Genomic DNA, 22,582 nt, shown 5'->3' with positions numbered 1-22,582 from the left:
ATTTTTACTGTCATGGGTTAAACTCATGACAAGCTGTACCTACACAGCACTGAATCATACTTTTTTTCAGAACGTTGTTGACTTTTTCATGCCCCTTAGAAGCTGAACCACATCTGCAGCCAAAAAAGTGCATAATTTATCATCTTTTTCACAGCACATTTTAATTTTTTGAGCCGTAATCGTGAAGCACATAATTGCACACTGCAGTAAATATGAGTAGCATTACAAAGCGCATTATAACCGTTCCACTTCATAAACACACCACAGTAATTATGCATGGGGTTTAGATAACCTTTATTGAATGATAGTCTTTGTCTGGGAATAATTTACTGCAATTTTTAAAACTATGCAGTTCTCGGTTATTGCTTGATTGTAGATGTTTACATTAATTACACTTTCTGGGCTTTGTTTATTTGTTTGTTTGTACTTGATTTAGTCATCCCTTTTGCCACATTCAGCTTAGTCAAATGTAGTCACATTTGAACCTGATTACCGATACTTTCTCTCAGCTCTTCTCAGCTGCATCTCTTTTCTACAAGACAGGTCTGTTAAGGTGAATATCTGTCTGAGTGGATTATGTAAGGGGGTGTAATCAGTCTGTACACAGAGCTCAACACAGTGGGCTACAAGTTACATCAAAAAGCTAGAACCTAATCTCATAATGGAGCATAACTGCTTTTAAGTCTGACTGAGATATGATTACTGTTTTCTGATTTTGTGAGAAAGAAATAATAGGCATCCATACAGATTCAACAAAATGCCGTTGTATAAGTAGAATTTTCACATGTACAGTATGAAGATGTATTTTTTGTATCTTTTTTCAACTCATACACCCATATATTTAACTATTTAAAATATGTATTGGTCAAACTGAGGCAGCTTTACTTAATTTTTGTACAAAATTTCTAAGCTGAGATATAGTTACAAAACTCATGTGACATTTAAAGCATGTTTAAAAGCAAGTCCACTAATTCTTTTAATTTTCTCTCAAGAAAGTCTTTATTTTAAAGGAATGGTTGACTGCATGTTCAAATAACTAATATTTCTGATAAAAAATAAATCACTCTTGTTAGTGGCACTCATTCCTGTTACTGGAACTCACTCCTGTTGCTGACATCCATTCCTGTTTTTTATATTTTGAGTAACTGGAATTAAAGTAACAGGAATGATTGTTTAGCAAAGAATTAGCAAAAACACAAAAGATAGCTAAATAGCGGCCATGCTAATAGCATGAGGACACTGAGCACATTATAGGGATTTTCCTAAACAAATAAGATCTAAGATTTAATTTAGGTAACAGGAATGAGCATTGAGATTGATCTCCTCAGATCAAATATACAGAAAAAACAAATGAGGGAACTTAATTTTGGTCTTCCCATGATCTTTGGAAGAACCTTGCTGTTGTAGTAGGCTAGTATCTGTGAAGGAGAGGACATATTAAGCAGCAAGTGAAGAGTCAGTTCTTCAGTTGAATGTGTTGAAGCAGGAAAAATGTAAAGATCTAAGACACTTTATCAAGATCTATAATAGGTAACCAAGCATAATTAATGAATAGTGCTGCATTAGCGCCTAAATCTCTCGTATTAACCACCAGGGAGTACTGAGTAATTACTCAGTAAGTACTGAGTAGTACTGAACTAATGTCTGTAGTAGCTCACTATTAACTACTCATTAAATACTGAGACTTACATATCTCCTTCAGAACTACTTACTAATTAGTAACAAAGTATGTTTTTTGACTGTTTATTCGCTTAACAGTCACTGTTATTTTGCTTTTTGACATTTGTGAGTTCAGCAATACATGTAAACATACCGCCTGCTGGTGTAGGTTTCCTCCCTTTCACTAATGCACATAACCATTCAGTTGACAAAACCTGCTTGGAGTTTTGGAGCAAAAAAGATGACTGTTACACAGACAAACCAAGTCTCCCTGAAGCTGCGGGAGTCTCCCACATTTGGGTAAAGGCTCCCTGATGCCCGCAAGTCACATATAATCTCCCGGAATTCAGAACGAGTTCCCCAAACGCGCACACAGCGCAAAACAGAGCGGGTTCTGGCCTGTTCTCTGCAAAGAGTCTGTGAGACAGCCAATCAGTGGGCGGGCAGTGTTTTTCCCCCCTCCCGGACTGGATTTGTTCAGTATATGAGAGAAAGCAGATCATGGCGGAGGCAATATTAATAATTATTGTAATATTATATGAAATTTTGATGTTGTGCAATTTTTTGTGATATTGTAACTGTCAATTTTTGTCAAATAAAAGCTTTTTTCCAAAAAAAAAAAAAGGAAAGCAGAGGCAGGGCCTTCCAAAAAGAAAAAGATAAAACTCATTTCACCTCTGAATACTCTAAATAAAAAAAAAAGTAAAATTAATTAATATAAAAGTAAAGTTTGCTTTGGTGTGTGTGCAAGTTTTTTTTTTTGTTTTGTTTTTTTTTTTGGTGAGGGGGGGTAACCTCCCTAAATTCAACTTTTGCAACTTGGGATGTCTGGTTACATTACACTGAAATATTCTGAACATACACAGTCGCTTCCTATTGGGATTAACACTTTTTCCAACAAATTTCCAGCCCCAGCACCGGCCGCTCCTGTTCTGCTGACAAGGGAGTCTAAGCTGATTCTGTGTGTAGATGGAAACTGTTGAGAATAAATGCAGTATGGCTTGTTATAAAGGAAAAGGAATTTAGGCACGCTGAGGAGAGTCTAAACAAACCCAAACCTCGACGGCTCATAGGAATTCAGCTGTACTGCTCTCTCTCTGTCTCCCCCTGTGACAGCGTCTCCGTGTGGGGAGAAAGTAAATGTCGGGTTGGCCTGCTGCCGCACGGCTTTTGTTGACTGCATTAATCATGCTCTTTGGCATCGTAATAGCTTGGCAGTGTCTGCTCACAGCTGCAGCAGGAATAACAATATTGTTATATGTATGGATTGCTGAACTGCCAGAGCACATCTACATGAACACGCAAACGCCCGAGAAAGTGGCCATTCATCCGCCCGCTAAGCTTGGGGGTATGTTTGTGTTCTATTTTGTTTTACTCTTGTGTTTTTGAGATCAAATGTTGAATCAGATTGGTAGTGGAGGGTAACATTTTTTATGCTCTGTAGCTTTACTACAGTGATGTAAGTTTATTGTGAACACTCTGTTAACCATAGGATTTTCTAGTTTTAGATACTTGTAATAATAAAAGCTTTTTGTTTGTAGTTGTTCAGTTCCTACTTCTCACACACATCGTGCCTGGATAATGGAAAGACACTTATTGGTCACTTTTTTTTATTTGTGACTAGTTTGAGTTAAGTCTATTTTTGTGCAACTTAAATACAACTCTAAGTCAAGACTCTCAAGTGCCCATCTTTGAAAGCAGGAGCATTAGCCTGATCTAGCTAATAGGAACCGCTTTAAAAGTGATGTCTGCATTTAGAACTATTGGCAAGATGACAGGAAGCAGCTGAAGATGGTGGCTAACAAAAAAAAGTGTTTATAAGCAAGTCAGTTCACTTGGAAGCCATCTTTGCCACCAGGCAGTTATATCCCTTAATAAGACCATGACACTCTAAATGACAAGTTACTATTGCAACATGTTTTACATCGCTGATAAAATTTGATAAAAACTGTTTGTAGCTTTTGGCTTTAATGCTCAACAAAAATATGCTGCCCCTCCTCTACTTGCAGTATAAACAGCTAGCTGATTGGTTATTTTGTAGGACAGGACTTTTTTGTTGAATAGATGCTGAGGTTTAGAACTGTGAGAACTTTCAGTCATATCTTAACCATAACCATATCTTCCTTTTCTATTTCTCCATTCTTTTTTTGTAAATATTCAGATCTATTTGTTGTTGTTTCCTAATATTTGTATCTTGTTTGCTATAATCTGTTTTTTTTCTTATAATTATATATTTTTTTCTTATAATTATTATTATTATTATTATTATTATTATTATTATTATTATTATTATTATTATTATTATTATTTCTCTTTTTTCTATGTATTATTTTTTTCTTCCTTTCTTTTCCCCCTTTTCTCCACTATCCCCCACTTCTTATTTTTTATTATATATATATATATTTTTTTTTTGTTATTATTATTATTATTTTTTCTATTATATATGTTTTTGTTTTCTTCTCACAATGCCCACAGTACCAAAAAACTTTGTATAAACACTAATAAACAATAAAGTTAAATTGGTCCTCCGAAGAGGGGGGGTGGTGGCGGGCAAACAAAAAAAAACAAAAACAAAAACATAACCATGGTCTGTTCTAACAGTGAATGCTCAGCAGTATGATTCCCATTAATAAACAAAAGAGCAGCTGCTCATTGGGTGACTGAGGACATCAATGCAGTTTGTGATCATACCTTGTGTACAAGAATAGTCCATCCACAAGTACACAAAAGAGGAAATTAGAGCAGAGCTGCAGTGCAGGAACCTCATTATGAAGAAAAATCACAGTCTGATAGGATAGGGGTACAGAAAAACACAGGCCCTGCATATTTGCTCCACAAATATGAGGAACATCTATCAGATGAACGCATCTTCCTCATATTCTCCAACAGTCAGCAAGAGCAAGTGAGCAACATCCAGAGAACAGGCCCTTTTCTATCTTGTCCTTTATAAGTAGAGGTTATTTTCTGTGGAAAGGTCACTGCCTTCCATTTATCGTCACCCCAACTCACCTTTATTCTGTAATGGAACATTTCATCCTGATAAAAGTGGTCTCCTTCAAACTAAGGGGTCATTGAGTGGTTTCACCACTTAACCAGGCCAATTTTTTTTTCTCATTACTTTTGTATTGTCACAATGCTAAGCTACACTAATATGTGGGATACAGCTCTGGAAACAAATTAAGAGACCACTTCAGTTTTTGATTCAGTTTCTCTGATTTTGCTATTTATAGGTATATGTTTGAGTAAAATGAACATTATTTATAGTTTTATTCTATAAACTATGGACAACATTGCTCCCAAATACCAAATAAAAATATTGTCATTTAGAGCATATATGTGCAGAAAATGAGAAATGACTGAAATAACAAAAAAGCAGAGCTTTCAGACCTTTCAGATCAGAAATCAATATTTGGTAAAATAACCCTGTTTTTAATTACAGTTTTCATGCATCTTGGCATGTTCTCCTCCACCAGTCTTACACACTGCTTTTGGATAACTTTATGCCACTCCCGGTGCAAAAATTCAAGCAGTTCAGCTTGGTTTGATGGCTTGTGATCATCCATCTTCCTCTTGATTATGTTCCAGAGGTTTTCAATTTGGTAAAATCAAAGGAAGTCATAATTTTAAAGTGGTCTCTTATTTTTGTCCATTGCTGTATGTGTGTTGGGCTTCCTGGATTGTATGTGGATGTGATTTCTGCCACAATCTCTTCACCTAATGCATTGTTCTCCAATGGTGGAACAAGCTACCTTCCACTACCAGATCAGGAGCGTCCCTTGCTACCTTTAAAACTTATGAAGACAGAGCTCTTCAAAGAGCACTAACTCTCCTAACACCTCTAACACACTAACTACTTCTAACCTCATTTCCTGCTCCCCATCCTTACCTCCTAATACCCCACTATTCCCGTGACTTCCTTTAGTCCCTGTAAAAATGTTTTTGCCTTGATGTTCTACTGTATGTCCTCTATGTGCTAATGTACATCATTATTTGTAAGTCGCTTAAGATAAAATTGAGCGCTAAATATAATGTAATGTAATCTAATCTATTGTTGATGGGGGTGGGGGGCTCTGACTGTAAGACTGATGGTGTCTACTGCTCTCAGGGATTATGTCGCACGCAGCGCCGTGCCCTAGTGCCTGTAAATTTAATGGTCCAATGAAGGTAATTTAAAAACCAGGACATTTCCTCACTTTTAAAAAAAAACCCGGGACGCCCGGGACAGGACGTGAAATACAGACATGTCCCGGGAAATACGGACGTTTGGTCACCCTACTATAGTTGGTTTCTATAGTCCGGACCAGTTGATAAATTAATTATTTAGTTTATTTGGAGCGTTTTCTCTCTCTGTTTGGTCTGGTTTTACACAGGCACAAATCTAAATGCACCTAAATGTGCATCAATAAACCACGCAAGCACACTGTCCTCTGTTTGATCAGAGCTCTCTTGTGTGAGCAAGAAAGTAAATATAGCATGGAGACTATTTTTTCCAGAGCATATATTTGTGCAATTTAAAGCTGCTTTAACACTCAACACTGAAATGCTGCACTTTTAAACACTGTGTTTTCAATAGGATGTGCACATAGTAAACGGAGTCACTCGGCTGCAAGCAGTGAACACAGCACAGGCTGTGCATGTAAACAGCATGGCATTTGTAAATAGCTGTGGTAATTAGCATTATGTGGATGATGTGTTAAGATTAAACTGCATCTTATCAGCAGTTTAGCTCAAATAAAAGGAGTATATTTGATATCATGTTCTCACCACGTTCTCTCGGTGTGGTTGTTTTGATCCACACCCCCGAGGGTGATTACTGTTTTCACACCTGCTCAATCGAACCGTACTAAAGTTACAAATGAACCAGAGTCCGTTTGAACTGGACCAAATAGTGCTGGTGTAAAAACGCCCTAAGTTAAAGCAGCATTCCTTAAGATTTTGTCTTTTGAAATTAGTAGAGTTAAGAGCAAAATATTAAAACAAACTGGATCAGTGTGCTTCTAATACCAGCTCTGCAAAGCCGAATGTATTAATTCTAAAACAGATTGGTCTGGTAGGTCCCCAGCCCTGCATTCTGTCTATGATAGCTTTTGCTGGTTAACAGAGAATCTGTGGCACAGCTCATAGCACTGATACAACAGCTACTGCGAACATGGAAATATCAGAACAGCAAACCCCCAGTCTTCACCTGATCATTCATTGCAGATCACTAAACTAAAGAGACACAGATTTAAAACTGAAGAGAGCTGGCGAGATAGAAAAAATTGCAACAGAATCCTCACTAAAATCACCAGATTCACTCACTCTGTAGAGAAACTGCAACACAGTTACACATCCCCAGACTGTCACTTTAAGTTTTACATTTTCTTAAAATAAATCCTTATAAATTGGCCAAGTCTGGCACTGTAAGCATGTTTCCATCTTTAACCAAGCAGAGCGTCACGTTCACGCGTTTGTAAGTGAATTATGACGCTAATGCACTCGGGAGGTGCGTCAGGTCCTTGTTATGCTGCAGCATGTCGTGTGCACACTCCCATAAGCGCAATTACCCTATAATGAGACAGATACAGGCTCTCCAGAGCCTTCCTGTCCACCTAAAGGACCTTTCAGCATTTTATTCACCGCGTGTTTCCTGCAGCTGAATGGAAGGAGACGGGGTCCAGACCCCAAACCATGGAGACTGGACTTGCATATTGATTATATCTGGATGCCTTCCGCAACACAGCGTATATATGTAGTTTGCCATGAGCGTATTGGCCGGAGTTCAACCTCAATCACAAGACACTAGACTGAACAAATCCCAAATGAGAAAACACTGTTAAATATCTTAATGGAAATTCATAATGGTCATTATTCATTAAAAAAACTATGGAAGTGGGTTTTAAGAAGACATTTCTTCTTAAAAACAGTTCATAAAAAGTCCTAATGTTACTGAAATTACAAAACATAGTGTTGTGTAGTTACACTTTGCATAGTGTAAGCTGGACTATAAACATAATTGGATGGTGTGTTTAATAGTACATTTATTCTGAGGAATATAACTGTTTCCATATTGCAATTGTGAAACTTCAGCTATCCAGTAGCAATAACAGTGAAGCAGTAGTAGCAATAATGAGGGTAATGGCAGTAATGTAATGATGGTAACAGTAGTGGTGGTAGTAGTAGCAATAGTGTAGTAATAGTAGCAGCAGTAGTGTGGTGTTAGTAGTAGTAGAAGTAGCAGTAGTGAGTGCAGGAGTGTGTGTGGTAATAGTAGCAGCAGTACTGTACTCATTGTAACATTAGTGGTAGTAGTAGTAGCAGCACTTGTGTAGTTCCAGTAGTAGTAGTGTAATTTTAGTAGTAGTAGGAGTAGCAGTAGTGAGGGCAGTAGCAATAGTGAGGGTAAAAGCAGTAATGTAATGATAGTAACTGTAGTGTTGGTGGCAGTGTCACTAGTGTAGTAATAGTAGTATCACTAGTGATAATAGCAGTAGTGTTGTGTTAGCAGTAGTGAGTGTAGTAGCAGCAATAGTGTGAGTAATAGCAGTAATGTAATGATAGTAACTGTAGTGTTGGTAATAGCAGTAGTAGTAAGAGAAGGAGTAGCAGTAGTGAGTGCAGTAGCAATGGTGAGATAGCAGTAATGTATAATAGTAACAGTAGTGGTGGTAGAAGTGGTAATAGCATTAGTGTAGTAATAATATTAGTTATGTAGTGTTAGTAGTAGTGTAGTAGTAATAGTAAGGGTAGTAACAGTAGTGGTGGTAGAAATAGTAATAGCATTAGTGTAGTAGTAATAATAGTAGTTATGTAGTGTTAGTAGTAGTGTAGTAGTAATAGTAAGGGTAGTAACAGTAGTGGTGGTAGGTAGTAGTAGCAGTAGTGTAGTTTTATTAGTAGTAGTAGCAGCAGTAGTGAGTGTAGTAGTAGTAGTAATGTAGTAACAGTAGTGGTGGTAGTAGTAGTAGCAGTAGTGTAGTTTTATTAGTAGTAATAGCAGAAGTGAGTGTAGTAGTAGTAGTAGTAATGTAGTAACAGTAGTGGTGGTGGTAGAAGTAGTAATAGCATTAGTGTAGTAATAATAGTAGTTATGTAGTGTTAGTAGTAGCGTAGTAGTAATAGTAGTAGTAATGGTAGTAGTAGTAGCAGTAGTGTAGTTTTATTAGTAGTAGTAGCAGCACTGAGTGTAGTAGTAATAGTAAGGGTAGTAACAGTAGTGGTGGTAGGTAGTAGTAGCAGTAGTGTAGTTTTATTAGTAGTAGTAGCAGTACTGAGTGTAGTAGTAGTAGTAATAGTAAGGGTAGTTACAGTAGTGGTGGTAGGTAGTAGTAGCAGTAGTGTAGTTTTATTAGTAGTAGTAGCAGTACTGAGTGTAGTAGTAGTAATAGTAAGGGTAGTTACAGTAGTGGTGGTGGTAGTAGTAGTAGTAGTGTAGTTTTATTAGTAGTAGTAGCAGTACTGAGTGTAGTAGTAGTAATAGTAAGGGTAGTTACAGTAGTGGTGGTAGAAGTAGTAATAGCATTAGTGTAGTAATAATAGTAGTTATGTAGTGTTAGTAGTAGCGTAGTAGTAATAGTAAGGGTAGTTACAGTAGTGGTGGTAGGTAGTAGTAGCAGTAGTGTAGTTTTATTAGTAGTAGTAGCAGTACTGAGTGTAGTAGTAGTAATAGTAAGGGTAGTTACAGTAGTGGTGGTAGGTAGTTGTAGCAGTAGTGTAGTTTTATTAGTAGTAGTAGCAGTACTGAGTGTAGTAGTAGTAATAGTAAGGGTAGTTACAGTAGTGGTGGTAGGTAGTTGTAGCAGTAGTGTAGTTTTATTAGTAGTAGTAGCAGTACTGAGTGTAGTAGTAGTAATAGTAAGGGTAGTTACAATAGTGGTGGTAGGTAGTTGTAGCAGTAGTGTAGTTTTATTAGTAGTAGTAGCAGTACTGAGTGTAGTAGTAGTAATAGTAAGGGTAGTTACAATAGTGGTGGTAGGTAGTTGTAGCAGTAGTGTAGTTTTATTAGTAGAAGTAGCAGTACTGAGTGTAGTAGTAGTAGTAGTAGTAGTAATGTAGTAACAGTAGTGGTGGTCGTAGTAGTAGTAGTAGTGTAGTTTTATTAGTAGTAGTAGCAGTACTGAGTGTAGTAGTAGTAATAGTAAGGGTAGTAACAGTAGTGGTGGTAGTAGTTGTAGCAGTAGTGTAGTTTTATTAGTAGTAGTAGCAGTACTGAGTGTAGTAGTAGTAATAGTAAGGGTAGTAACAGTAGTGGTGGTAGTAGTAGTAGTAGTGTAGTTTTATTAGTAGTAGTAGCAGTACTGAGTGTAGTAGTAGTAATGTAGTAACAGTAGTGGTGGTAGTAGTAGTTAGTGTACTAGCAGTTATATAGTAGTAGTTACTGTAGTACAGACCTAGTTGTAATTTGTTACAACTAGGTAACTAGGTCAATTGTTGTAATTGACCTAGTAATATATGTAAATGAGCAAAATATCTTATGCCTAGAGCTAAAACTTCACACTTTATACATTTTCAGCTCATCCCTCCTTCAACTCAAACCAACAAACCACAAACCAACACAGAAACTCTGACGTGCTGCTGCCCTCTAGAGGTCTTGTGTTTATAGTGGCTTTTATAAATGCTTGTAACTGTATATGATGAAGACAACAAATAGACACTTGAAAACATTTAGAAGGAAAATATGCCAATGCGGTTTTTAAATGAGCATTCTGTTTATTGAAGACTTCTTAAAGTAGGTGGTATACATTTATAAGTATAAGTAACTGCCCCTAAAAATACAAAATCAATCCGCTAACTTTAATTACGATTAATTTCACACACACACAAAAAAAAAAACACAACCAGGCATGATAACTGCCAACTGAATCTAAACTTCACCTAAAGACAGTAGAACTTGTCTGGAAATGGGAAGCAGGCTAGAGAGTTTTTTGCTAGTATTGACCCACGCCCTTGACTGGGCAGAGAAGAAGAAAGAGGGGGAGCGAACTCAGAGTATTTGGGATGGAGTTCGGGGCAGCTTCGCTGTAAAGCGTGAAGCCGAAGCCCCCCCTCTCATGAAGAGAAACATGAGAAGAGAATAAAATTAAAGAAGGAGGAAGATGGGGAGGAGGTGGGTGCGAGGTTTGTTCAATGAGCAGGTAGAGAGGAAATGACGGTTTAAATAGGGATGGAAGTGGGAGGAGTGAGGGTGTGGATCACTCCCATAACTTAGTTATGACACATAACTCCACTAAAAAGCAGCAAATTTGCCAAGATTGAGATGATGTAGCAAGCAAATGCTGGAAAACCAATCCAATGTGGCCAAATTTAAACCATTATGTAAAGAAAAAGAGGCCTCAACTCTCCAACATCAACATGATTTTGATTGCAGTTGTTACTTCCAAGCATAGCATAACCAGCAATTAGGATTTTTTCTAATCGAGTGGTATATAACCCCATATAAGAAAAAAAAACACACTCTTTGTTTCTTATATTTACAATGTTTTTTATTTACTTGCAGACAGCATGAGTACATTTTATGGTTTGTTTGGTCAACTTCATTTCATGTGTTAATATACATTCATTCCTGTATTTCAGGACTTCAACACAAACTGGCACAATAAGGCAATTAATACTTTGCAATGTTCCATTCCTTCTCAAAACACTTCGAAGATGTTTTGGCACAGATAATACAAACAAAAAATGAAGTACTTCAGGTTATTTTGTCCCATTTTCCTGCAAACTTTGTATTAAGGTGTGCTACAGTATTGGGTTCTCTGTTAGAGATAGACTAGTCCAGTGCCTGTATCCTCTTCTTCTACGATTACGGCTTTGTAATGTGTGCAGCATATGATTCTGCATGGTCTTGGGAAAAATGGGACATGGCTGTCCTTAGAAATGGTGTTACCTTGAAGGCAGCATATGTTTCCATAAGAGCTCAATATACTTTTCGACTTTTCTTCTATTTATGCTGCCATCACAAAAGGATGCCACTAACACAGCCCCATACCATGACAGACTCTGGCTTTTAGACACATTGCTGATAACAGTCTGGATGGTCCTATTCGTGTTCATTCTGCATGGTCTTGGGAAAAATGGGACATGGCTGTCCCTACAAAAGGTGTTGCCTTAAAGGCAGAACTTGTTGCTATAAGATCTCAATATACATTTCTAACATTTATGCTGCCATCACAGAATTGTACTACTAACACAGCACCATTCCATGACAGACCCTGGCTTTTAGACACATTGCTGATAACAGTCCGGATGGTCCTATTCCTGTTTGGTCTGGAGCACCCAAAGTCCAAAAAGTACTGTAATACTGATTCGTCTGACCACAATGTAATAGTTCTTTCCAGACACATCTGAGCCAAAAAGTCGATGCAGCTTCTGTTTCCCAAAGTAAAGTTTTATGTGTATTCCTCAGTGAAAGTTGGCTAAAGTTCTGCTAAAGTAATCCTAATTGCTTATGTGATTCCATCAGCAGATCATGGGTGTTCAGCTTGGGCTTAGTTTATCTACAATTCATGGAATGATCATTAATTGGATGGTCTGAAACATGTAAATATTACAATAGGGCAGAGGTAAAAGACACAGCACTGTGCAGGCACATTGGTGTAATAGGAATTGTCTTAAAAAGCCAAGCCTAGAAAAAAAGATGAACAAGCAATGCTTTTAAACCGCCACATACAGATCTTTAGCAGATATGTAAAAAACTTCATGTTGGCCAGTGGAGAACGTTTTGGTGTTTGATTAAAATAGGCAGAAAAAGTTTTACAAAAATGTATAAAGGCAATAAAAATGAATGTTGTCAGCAGTCCCACTATGAGTGCAAATTAGAAGTGCAAGAAATAATAATAAAACAATTCTACCTTTACAACTAAACCCTTCATCAAAGTCAGAATTCTTTAATACTGTGATCCCATAATTTCATATTTGACACAAAGTAAAAGTGCAAAATAGATTCATTTAGTAGTGCAATGGGACAAATTCTATTTGTGTAATACTTGTACAGTAAAGGCCATATTGAGGAGGTATTTAAATTCCTGAAGCCCCAAAAACGTTTTTAATACAAACAACAGTTCAGGTGACTGCGATCCCTCCGATATCTAAAACCAATAAGGACAAGTTCTGTCCGCTCACACTGAGCCCCTTGGAAGAAGTCATTAGCCAATGCCATTTACACTTGTGACCACCAGGAGACACTAAATCACCACACATCAGTACAAAGTCCTGTGGTGATCTCTGCATCAGTGCAAACGTCTCTGTCAGCCTTATTTAACTGTCACTGCTGGTCCGGTCCAGCCCGGCCCTGCCCGACCCCACCCAGCCCGGCCTGACTCGGGCCTGCCGGTTCTGTAGCACTCCCCCTGCTGAGCGCAGTGATCTGAGACGAAGAATGAGAACCATCGAGAAACCACCTCTTTCTGGCTTAACCAGAAGCTGGAGGAGGAGCGCATCACAAAATACTGCAGCGGAGTCTGGGAGAGGTAGCAGCTCGGTCTCCACGCCACTTCATCTTCTTCTTCTTCTTCAAACTCCTCTCTGGAATCTCCTGCCTGAGTGAGAGAAGAGGAGGAGAAATTAATATGATTTTTTTAATTGACAGGAGAATGCAGGAGAAGAAAAAGAGAAATAGAGAAATGCAGGAGAAGAACAGGAGAAATAGAGAAATGCAGGAGAAGAAAAAGAGAAATAGAGAAATGCAGGAAAAGAACAGGAGAAATAGAGAAATGCAGGAGAAGAAAAGGAGAAATGCAGCAGGAGAAAATGAGAAGTGTAGGGAAATGAAAGGAAAGAGAGAAAAGGAAAAAGGCAGGAAGAAAAAGGGAGACATTTAAGAAATGGCAGAGAAGAAAAGGAGAACAAGAGAAAATGCAAGAGGAGAAAATGAGAAACAGAGCGAGACTTTGAGAAAAGGAAAAAGGGAGAAACTGAAAGAAATTCAGAAGAAATAGTGGAAGAGAAAATGAGAAAGGAAGGGAGAGAGACATGCAGAAAGAGAAAAGGGAAAATAAAAAATGCCAAAAGAGAGAAATAGAGAAGTAGAGAAATGCAGAAAGAGAAAATGAAAAATGTAGAGGGTAAAACTGAGAAATGTAGAGAAATGTGAGACAAAATGAGAAATACAGGAGGAAAAAGGAAACAAAGAGAAATGTAGGGAAAAAGGGGAATATTAAAAAAGTTCCAAAGAAAAAAATGAGAATGAGAGTAAAATGCAGGAAGAACGGAAGAAATTGAAAGAAATGCAGAAGGAGAAAGAAGAAAGAGAGAGAGAAATGCAGAAAAGAAATGAGAAAGAAAGAAATGCAGAAGGAGAAAAGGAGAAATGCAGTGGGAGAAAACAAGAAAGAAAGAAATGCAGAAGGAGAAAATGGAGCAATGGAGAAAATAAAATAAAAAGGGGGTTGAATTGAGGAGGAGAATGGGATAAAGAGAAATACACAATAAGAAATAGAGAGAGATATGCAGGACAAGAAATGAAGAAATACAGGAGAAAACTGGAGAAAAAGAGAAATTGAAATTGAGTTATTTCAGAAATGCCACAGAGGAAGAGGAGAAAGAGAGAAAAGCAGGTGAAAAAGAAAAATACAGGATGACAAACAGAAATGCAAGAGAAGAAGGAGAAATATACAGAAAATGAAAATTTCAGACCAGAAAAGATCCCTGGAGGATAAAAGAGGAAACAGAAGAGAAGAAAAGGAGAAGAATACAGTAGGGAAAAAATGCAGGAGAAAGGGAAAGTGAAAGGAGACAGGATGTAAGGAGGTATAAATGAGGGAGAGAGGGAGGAAATGGTTACAGTGAGATAAGTGACTCTCTCTCTCACAGTCCTGACAGAATGCCCTATAGAGGCCGAGAGCTCCTATAAACCGGATACGACTCTCCTTATGGCCGCACACTGGATTCCACACCAGTGACTGCGCTGCTCAGAAAATAGCTTTTTATTTGAGCAGGTGGCTGAGCTTTAATACCGGGTGAACAGTTCAGAATGAACATGCCTGCCCCTGCACTATCCCGACAACAGACGTGTGAAACGAACACAGTAAAAACACTCTCAGATATTTGTGTTCATTAGGCACTTCACTTACCTAATTACTCGGACCAGTTCATGAAAGGCTTTGTCCACATTCATCGGGGGGTCCTTGGCACTCGTCTCAATGTAGGTAATCTGTGTATGAATGAAAATTGAAAATGAGTCTATGAAGGGCTCAAACGCTGTGACTCATTTTCTCTCTAAATAGAACATCCAAAATTATCATATCCATCTTTGCCTGGCTAAACCAGGCCTTAATCACAGCCTGTTTCTGGGAGTGAGTCAACACCAGTCCACAACCCACCACACACACACATACTTGTTTTCATACAACGTCGGAAGTATGAAGTAATGTGCAGTATGTATAGAGTTAAGGAAATAATTATTTGATTCCTGGCTAATTTTGACAGTGTATAATTTTAAGGGTTGGTCAATTTTATAGAATATTACATTGTATAAATTATATACATTTATTTGCATTCTGTAGAGAGTAATTTTAAGGGTTGGTCAATTTTATAGAATATTACATTGTATAAATTATATACATTTATTTGCATTCTGTAGAGAGAAATAAGTATTTGAACCCCTACCAACCATTAAGAGTGTTTTGGCTCTTACAGGCCAGTTAATTGCTCCTAATCAATTTATTATCTGCATTAAAAACAGCTGTCTTAAATTGTCACCTATATAAAAGACTTCTGTTCACACACTCAAATTACAGTAATCAGTCAGACTCTAACTTCTACAACATGGGAAAGACCAAAGAGCTTTCTAAGGATGTGATGGACAAGACCATATACCTGCACAAGACTGGAATGGGCTACAAAACCAAAAGTAAGACGCTGATTAAGAAGGACAGAGATTGGTGAAATAGTAAGAAAATGAAAGAAATACAAAATTACTCTCTATTGACATCAAACAGGGGCTTCATGCAAAATCCCACCTCGTGGGGTATCCTTGATCATGAAGAAGGAAAGAGATCAGCCTAAAACTAGACAGTGGGGAACTTGTTAATGATCTTAAGGCAGCTGGGACCACTGTCACCAAGAAAACCATTGGTAACACATTATGCAATAATGGATTAAAATCCCGCAGTGCCCGCAAGGTCCCCCTGCTCAAGAAGGCACATGTGCAGGCGAGTCTAAAGTTAGCAAATGAACACAATAGTTCATATATTCTCTCTGTTAATTGTTAATTAACATATCCTCATAGTAAAGTGTTTCCAGTGTTGCTCATAAAAGCACCGGGTCAGTCGGGACACTCGTGTCCTGAAAATGTAAAAAGAAAAAAAAACAAACACCAAAATAAAGCACCCTCCCAACAGCTGCCAATCCCACTGGTGTCTGCCCTCAAAGAAAAAGCTTTCCAGTCTCTCTTCAGAGCCTCTCCAGACAGACGTCTTCCTGTGTTAGGGTTCACGTTTGCCAAAGAAGGGAGCATGGCTTTTGGGCTTGTTCATCGTTTTCTAATTAAAGATGCTGCTCAGAGTCCACAGAAGCAGCAGCATCTGAGCTGTAGGCGTGTTTGCTGTTTTGAAAGCACGCCAAAGTGTTCCCGTAAAGCCTGTCAGGACTCCGGGCAGAAACATCTCTGCATGCAGATGAGAGAACGATGCTGTACAGTACGTTCACACTGATTATTAATATACATATTCGTGACTGTGTGTAAGCACAGCGGTGGACATATGGAGTGAATTTTGTGCCAAAAGTTTGACGTAAGAAAATAAAATCTGCAATCAAAATTTTAAGAATCAAAAGGTAAATTGGTATGTTGCAAATTCAAAAGAGAGAAAATATATAGCAAATAGATATTTTTAAATATACTTAGTTACTTTATTATACTTTGCAGTTTTTTTTTTAATATTTCAGTTGGGTTTTTTTAGTCACTGCTTTTACTTGTGTGTTTTTGTAAATTTTCTGTGATTTTTTTGCGATTTCGCTGTTAAAAAAGCAAAAGAGAGATTCCAGAAGCAAAAGTCTTTAACAGAAAAAAATTCACAAAAACACAAATAAAAGCAAAGACTGACAAAATCCAAACTAAAATAATTTTCAAATAGCTGCAAAGGATAATAAAGTAACCAAGTATATTTAAATATATATATATTTGCTATATATATTTTCTTTTGAATTTGCAACATACAATTTTTTTACAATTTTGATTGCAGATTTTATTTTTTGGTGTAAAACCTTTGGCGCAAAATTCACTCCGCAGTAGACACTCCTCTGGGAGATATTGTGCAACAGCTGTAATTAATGCATTATTAAAGCTCCCGTATGTTGCACATTTACCTTAAAAAGCAGCATCAGTATCAGTGTTTATGATACTCTGACTGAAATAGGGAGAATCATAGAGCTGCCCTCTGGAAGTCGACGAGCCACATTGAGATTCTGACTGAGATTCTTCAAGTCAAAATGTCAAAGAACAGAAACTGCTTGAAAATGATGTTTTATTCAAGAATGATAAATAATAGGAAATATATTTTATAAATCATAGCAGGGTGTGGCAGAAAGAAAAGCTGGAACTGTCGGATTTGCCATATAATTCAGGCTGGGTATAATTTATCCCTAATAACAGACATGTTCACAAGAATGGAGGTCCTAAGTAATCACCAACATGTCAATTTTAAAGCATAATGTTTAGAGAAGGCTTTCTACTATATTTTGGAGCATTGCTCTAAGGATTTGATTGCACTGATCCACAAGAGCATTAGTGAGGAGTAGAGTTGCACGGTGTACCGAAGGTTCGATTCTTTTTCGATACTACGTCATCACAAACGATTCGGTTCTTTAGCGTTCGATGCTTTCGATACTGTATATAGCCCAGTCACTAGCTTCAAATGAGTCAAATTAGTAGGCGCGATTTGATTCAGTTCATAAGAAAACTGATTCACACCGCAGCAGTCGGTGTGGCAGGATTCAGATAAACTTAGTGTTCTGAACAAATGAATCGATTCACGCGCAAGCCAGCAGAGCAGCAGCGAGTGTAGAATGGCGACGGCTAAAATAACAGATGTCTCTCGTCCGCGACTTGTGGACAAAACGGGCGCGAGGAGTGAAGTGTGGGAAAATAGTCTGAGATGTAGGCATCTGTTTTTTATTGATATTTTTATTTCTAAATAAAATAACGAAAACTGAAAGTGAAACTAAACTACTTTATTAGCGCTGTTTTCACTCCCGCAGTTGTACAGCGGGGGGTGTTGTGCCGATTCTGTCCGCGAAGCGGGAGTCGGATTCAGTAGCGGATTCGGCACAAGCGCGGCGGCGCCTCGCGGTCCGCGGTGTTAGTTGTAAGCGCTCGCCGCAAAATACGACAGAAAACACTGAGGGAGCTGCAGAATTATGTATGGGACTAGAATATGAGCACGAGGAGATCAAAGAGAACCTTTACCTGTGAGTAGCTCACATCAGAACACGCAAATCTCTCTCTCTCTCGCTCTCTCACTCTCTCACTCTTTCTCTGTGTCTCTCTCTCGCACGTGAACGCCTCCGCGTTTGACCTGCAGCACTGTGTTTAGCTGTTCTTAAAAATCATTTTAATTAAATAATAGTTCTATGCTTCTATGTTACAGTGTTATTTAACATAATTCTGATCATATTTCGCTCATTTAGCAGACAAGCACCCTGATCTCTACAAAGAGCTGAGAAGTCGACAGGTTAGTGGAGTTAGTCAAGATACACTCTGTCTGTAGCTTTACTAAGATTTACTAGCGACTGCTAGTAAATCACGTTAACATGGAGAGGAGTGTGCAGGAGTTTTGTTTTGGACCCGTGGTTTTCTCTATTTCTCCATTATCCCATTGGCTGTGAAACATGAACTCAAGATGTTCACGTTTTCGCGTTTCCATCGCAAATCTGTGGTCAGGCACGTAGCCTGCTTGCTCGTTACACTGAACATGGGCTTATTAAAAACGGTAAACGGTTGATTAATAAAACGGAGCAGTGAGTGTTAAAATGAACATAACATTGTAATGTTCTTCTGTCTCTTTATTTTCCTTATTCAGAACTTAACTTCTGCCCGCCCGTCAGGTTCACATAGTCAGGCTACCATTACCTCTGGTTTTAGTTTAAGTTTTTAGGAAGTGTTTAGATAATTATGTTATAGTTAAGGTTATAATAACGAAACTTGTTTTTTGTACAAATGTTTCATTTTAGAATAAAAACGTTTGCACCGATTGTTCAGTGTTCAATCCAGTTCAGTCAAAAATAAACATTTTATGTTCAGATATTTTTATTGTTTTTTTTTTCTTCCAAGTATCGTTTTGGTATCGAGAATCGTGATACTACAGTTGGTATCGGTATCGAAGTCAAAATTTTGGTATCGTGACAACCCTAGTGAGGAGGTCTCAATGTTAGATGATCACCATCCCACATCATCACCACCCCAACCCCTCAGCTCATCCCAAAGGTAGGAGGGGAAGTTAAAACAGCACCGGCAAAGAAGCAGATGCAGCTCGCTAACTAACGCTAGCCAACTAATGGTAGCTCAGCTCTGTGGAATCAAACGCTTCATCCTGCCTGGAGAGAAATGAGAACAGCACTTTATCTGAGGAGCTCCTTCTGCTGTTCCTCACTGTATAAGGGTTTTTATGAGTAAAATAGAAAAACAACAGCAAACAGCAATTATTCACTCAGAAAAGAGACAAATAGAATTGCACAATCAATAAACAAGTCAGACAAATAAGAAAAGTTCCGCTCCTCCCCTAGACAAGCCCAGAATTCAGTACAAATCCCTAGAACTCTGGATATAAGGTGCAAATAAACTTCAAGAGAAGTAACTGTAGCCCTTTTAAATATATTAATGCTCTAAGTTGAAGGATAATATTAATGCACTATACTGAATTTATTTGTTAAGTGGAGAAAGATAAAGCCTCTAATGGCTTCAAGATGAACATACTGTAAATTGATGTTAAACTTGTGTCTTTTTTCTGCAATAAAGATCTTGAGAATTGAGTAGTTTAGAACCATTTATAGTGTTTATGGAACTACTTAAAATATTGTGTTTGAAAAGAAGGCCTTGTTAAAAGTTGTTGGTGTATCTCTTTTTAAGGTTTATTGTTAACATTCTTCAGCTGTTTATCTGATAATGATGTCTGATTTCTTCATATATTGTGTAATTTGTGAGGCTAAGTGATTTAAAGCCTTAATTTAAGGCCTCAAGGTTTTATATTATATGTACTCTTAACTAAATAGTAAGTTAGAAGCCCAGTCATGCAATAAATAAATCAATAAAATAATTAAAAAATACACAATATACCCTGAAATGATCAGAGTCTTGAAAAATAAAGTGATATACATTTTTGGTCATACCTCCCAGAACTACCCAAAAGTACTAAATGAAGCACCATCATTCCAGTGAACACATTTACACTGCTCCTCAGCTCAATGCTGGAGGGCTTCATACCCCTCTGGTGCCAAGAGATTCATATGTATCAGCTCCAGACTCTTTATATTGTTTGCACGTCTGAGTCATCAATGGTGCAACTTAAAATAGATAAATGTATACATTAGAAGGCATGCCCACAAACATTTGGACATATGGGATCAGTTTTCCAGACAAGGATTAAGCCTAGTACATAGGCTATATTTTCCTTTCAATGGAAAATCTCTGTCTGGGGAAATGGCCCATGGTGAATGTCTGTCTGGAAGACTCACACTGTGTTTGGCAGCCATCTCACAGCCCTGGTCACTCGTCACCTTCCTCAGATGTACCAAATCTACTTTGTTTGCCACCAGGACCATGGGGAAGGACTCTCTGTTGGAAAGCAAAAAACACAGAAGCTAAACCAACACTAAAAAAAACATCAGACCTACTTAAAATGGACAAAAATTAATCAATTTTTTTTAGGTTATTCAATTTAGTTCAGTCAAATGTTCTCCTCTCTATGTGTCCTCTCTTTCTATTTGGTCAGCAAAACAAACCAAACAAACATTCACACTAAGCAATCCAGACTGTTCTCATACAGAGTTTCCCAATGGTGGAACAAACTACCTTCCACTACCAGATCAGGAGAATCTCTCACTACCTTTAAGAAACTCCTGAAGACAGAGCTCTTCAAAGAGTACTTACTCTCCAAACACCTCTAACTAACTACCTTCTACTACCAGATCAGGAGAATCTCTCACTATCTTTAATAAACTCCTGAAGACAGAGCTCTTCAAAGAGCACTTACTCTCCTAACACCTCTAACTAACTACCTACGACTACCAGATCAGGAGAATCTCTCACTATCTTTAATAAACTCCTGAAGACAGAGCTCTTCAAAGAGCACTTAACTCTCCTAACACCTCTAACTAACTACCTTCCACTACCAGATCAGGAGAATCTCTCACTATCTTTAATAAACTCCTGAAGACAGAGCTCTTCAAAGAGCACTTAACTCTCCTAACACCTCTAACTAACTACCTACTACTACCAGATCAGGAGAATCTCTCACTATCTTTAAGAAACTCCTGAAGACAGAGCTCTTCAAAGAGCACTTAACTCTCCTAACACCTCTAACTAACTACCTACTACTACCAGATCAGGAGAATCTCTCACTATCTTTAATAAACTCCTGAAGACAGAGCTCTTCAAAGAGTACTTACTCTCCTAACACCTCTAACTAACTACCTACTACTACCAGATCAGGAGAATCTCTCACTATCTTTAATAAACACCTGAAGACAGAGCTCTTCAAAGAGCACTTACTCTCCTAACACCTCTAACAAACTAACTACTTCTAACCCCATTTCCTTCTTCCCCTCCTTCACTACTCTATCCCATTATTTCCCTTTGACCTCCTTTAGGCCCTATCTAAAGATGTTCTTACCTTTAACTTCTATTACTTTTGTACTTCACTATTGTAAGTCGTTTTGGGCAAAAGCGTCTGCCACATGTAATGTAATGTAATAATGTAAAAAGGTTAAAACTCTGGTTAGAAGATATCTCAAGACGCTGAGTCCTTGCTAGGATTTAACTTATGATCTCTTCACACTAAATGATCAGCAGTTAGACCGTAGGGCCACCCTAGAGCTATAAAATAACAATGCATAAAACACACTTCTGAGTAAACAGATTTTCAGTGCTTTCTTAAACACAAAAACAAGTGGAGCGACTATCAAACCGCCTGTTTGTTAAGAGACAAGGTAACATACACTAATATACATATCACACATCCTGAGTTCTCTGTGAGAAAACAGAACAGCACCTCTCTCACCGATCTTTCACCCTGAGGATGAGCTGGTGGAAGCGGTCCACATGCTCGAAGCTGGCCTTGTCTGTGACGGAAAACACGATAAGGAAGCCGTCGCCTGTCCTCATGTACTGCTCTCGCATGGCACTGAACTCCTCCTGCCCTGCCGTGTCCAGAACTGACAAAGAAATACACACACACAACATTTAACACAACATGTGTCAGGGCTCAATTACAAAAACAATTGACCGCCTTTAGAAAAGCTGCCATTTTTAAATACCAAAAAAGGCAAATATCCTCAAATATACTGTAGTTTTCTGTGTTATTTATAGTTTACACTATAAAACAATTATATTTAAAAACACATGTATACACACAGATGAAAAGTTTAAGTTCATATTCGTAAAATTTTAAGAGTTCAGGATCAGTATTTAGTGAAATAACCATGATTTTTAATCACAGTTTTCATGCCTCTTGGCATGTTCTCCTCCACCAGTCTTACACACTGCTTTTGGATAACTTTCTGCCTTTACTCCTGGTGCAAAAAATGAAAGCAGTTCAGATTGGTTTGATGGCTTGTGATCATCCATCTTCCTCTTGATTATGTTTCAGAGGTATTCAATTTGGTAAAATCAAAGAAACTCATAATTTTTAAGTGTTTTTTTTTCAGAGCTGTATAGCGTGAAAAAGTATTTGTCCCCAACAGATTTCTTTTGTTTTTGCTTTCTATTGTCATACTGATATTTTTCTGATTATCAGAC

The 22,582-nt window shown here is 37.9% G+C and overlaps 1 protein-coding gene across 2 annotated transcripts in view; it reads right to left on the bottom strand.

Moving 5' to 3' along the window:
• Window positions 1-11,094: 11,094 nt before the first annotated feature.
• mrasa (muscle RAS oncogene homolog a) overlaps window positions 11,095-22,582 on the bottom strand; it is a 28,774-nt gene continuing 17,286 nt past the window's right edge. For both annotated transcript variants that reach the window (XM_022680484.2, XM_022680485.2), the window contains exons 4-7: window positions 21,846-21,999; window positions 20,302-20,401; window positions 14,706-14,785; window positions 11,095-13,172 (exon numbers count right to left, since the gene is read on the bottom strand). In XM_022680484.2, the coding sequence (XP_022536205.2) occupies window positions 13,073-13,172; window positions 14,706-14,785; window positions 20,302-20,401; window positions 21,846-21,999 (434 nt within the window). In that variant the 3' untranslated portion in view covers window positions 11,095-13,072. The remainder of the gene's footprint in view (window positions 13,173-14,705; window positions 14,786-20,301; window positions 20,402-21,845; window positions 22,000-22,582) is intronic.

The sequence above is a fragment of the Astyanax mexicanus genome, chromosome 11, assembly GCF_023375975.1.
Source record: "Astyanax mexicanus isolate ESR-SI-001 chromosome 11, AstMex3_surface, whole genome shotgun sequence".
NCBI lineage: Eukaryota > Metazoa > Chordata > Actinopteri > Characiformes > Acestrorhamphidae > Astyanax > Astyanax mexicanus.
This window is presented reverse-complemented; position numbering and strand designations above follow the sequence as displayed.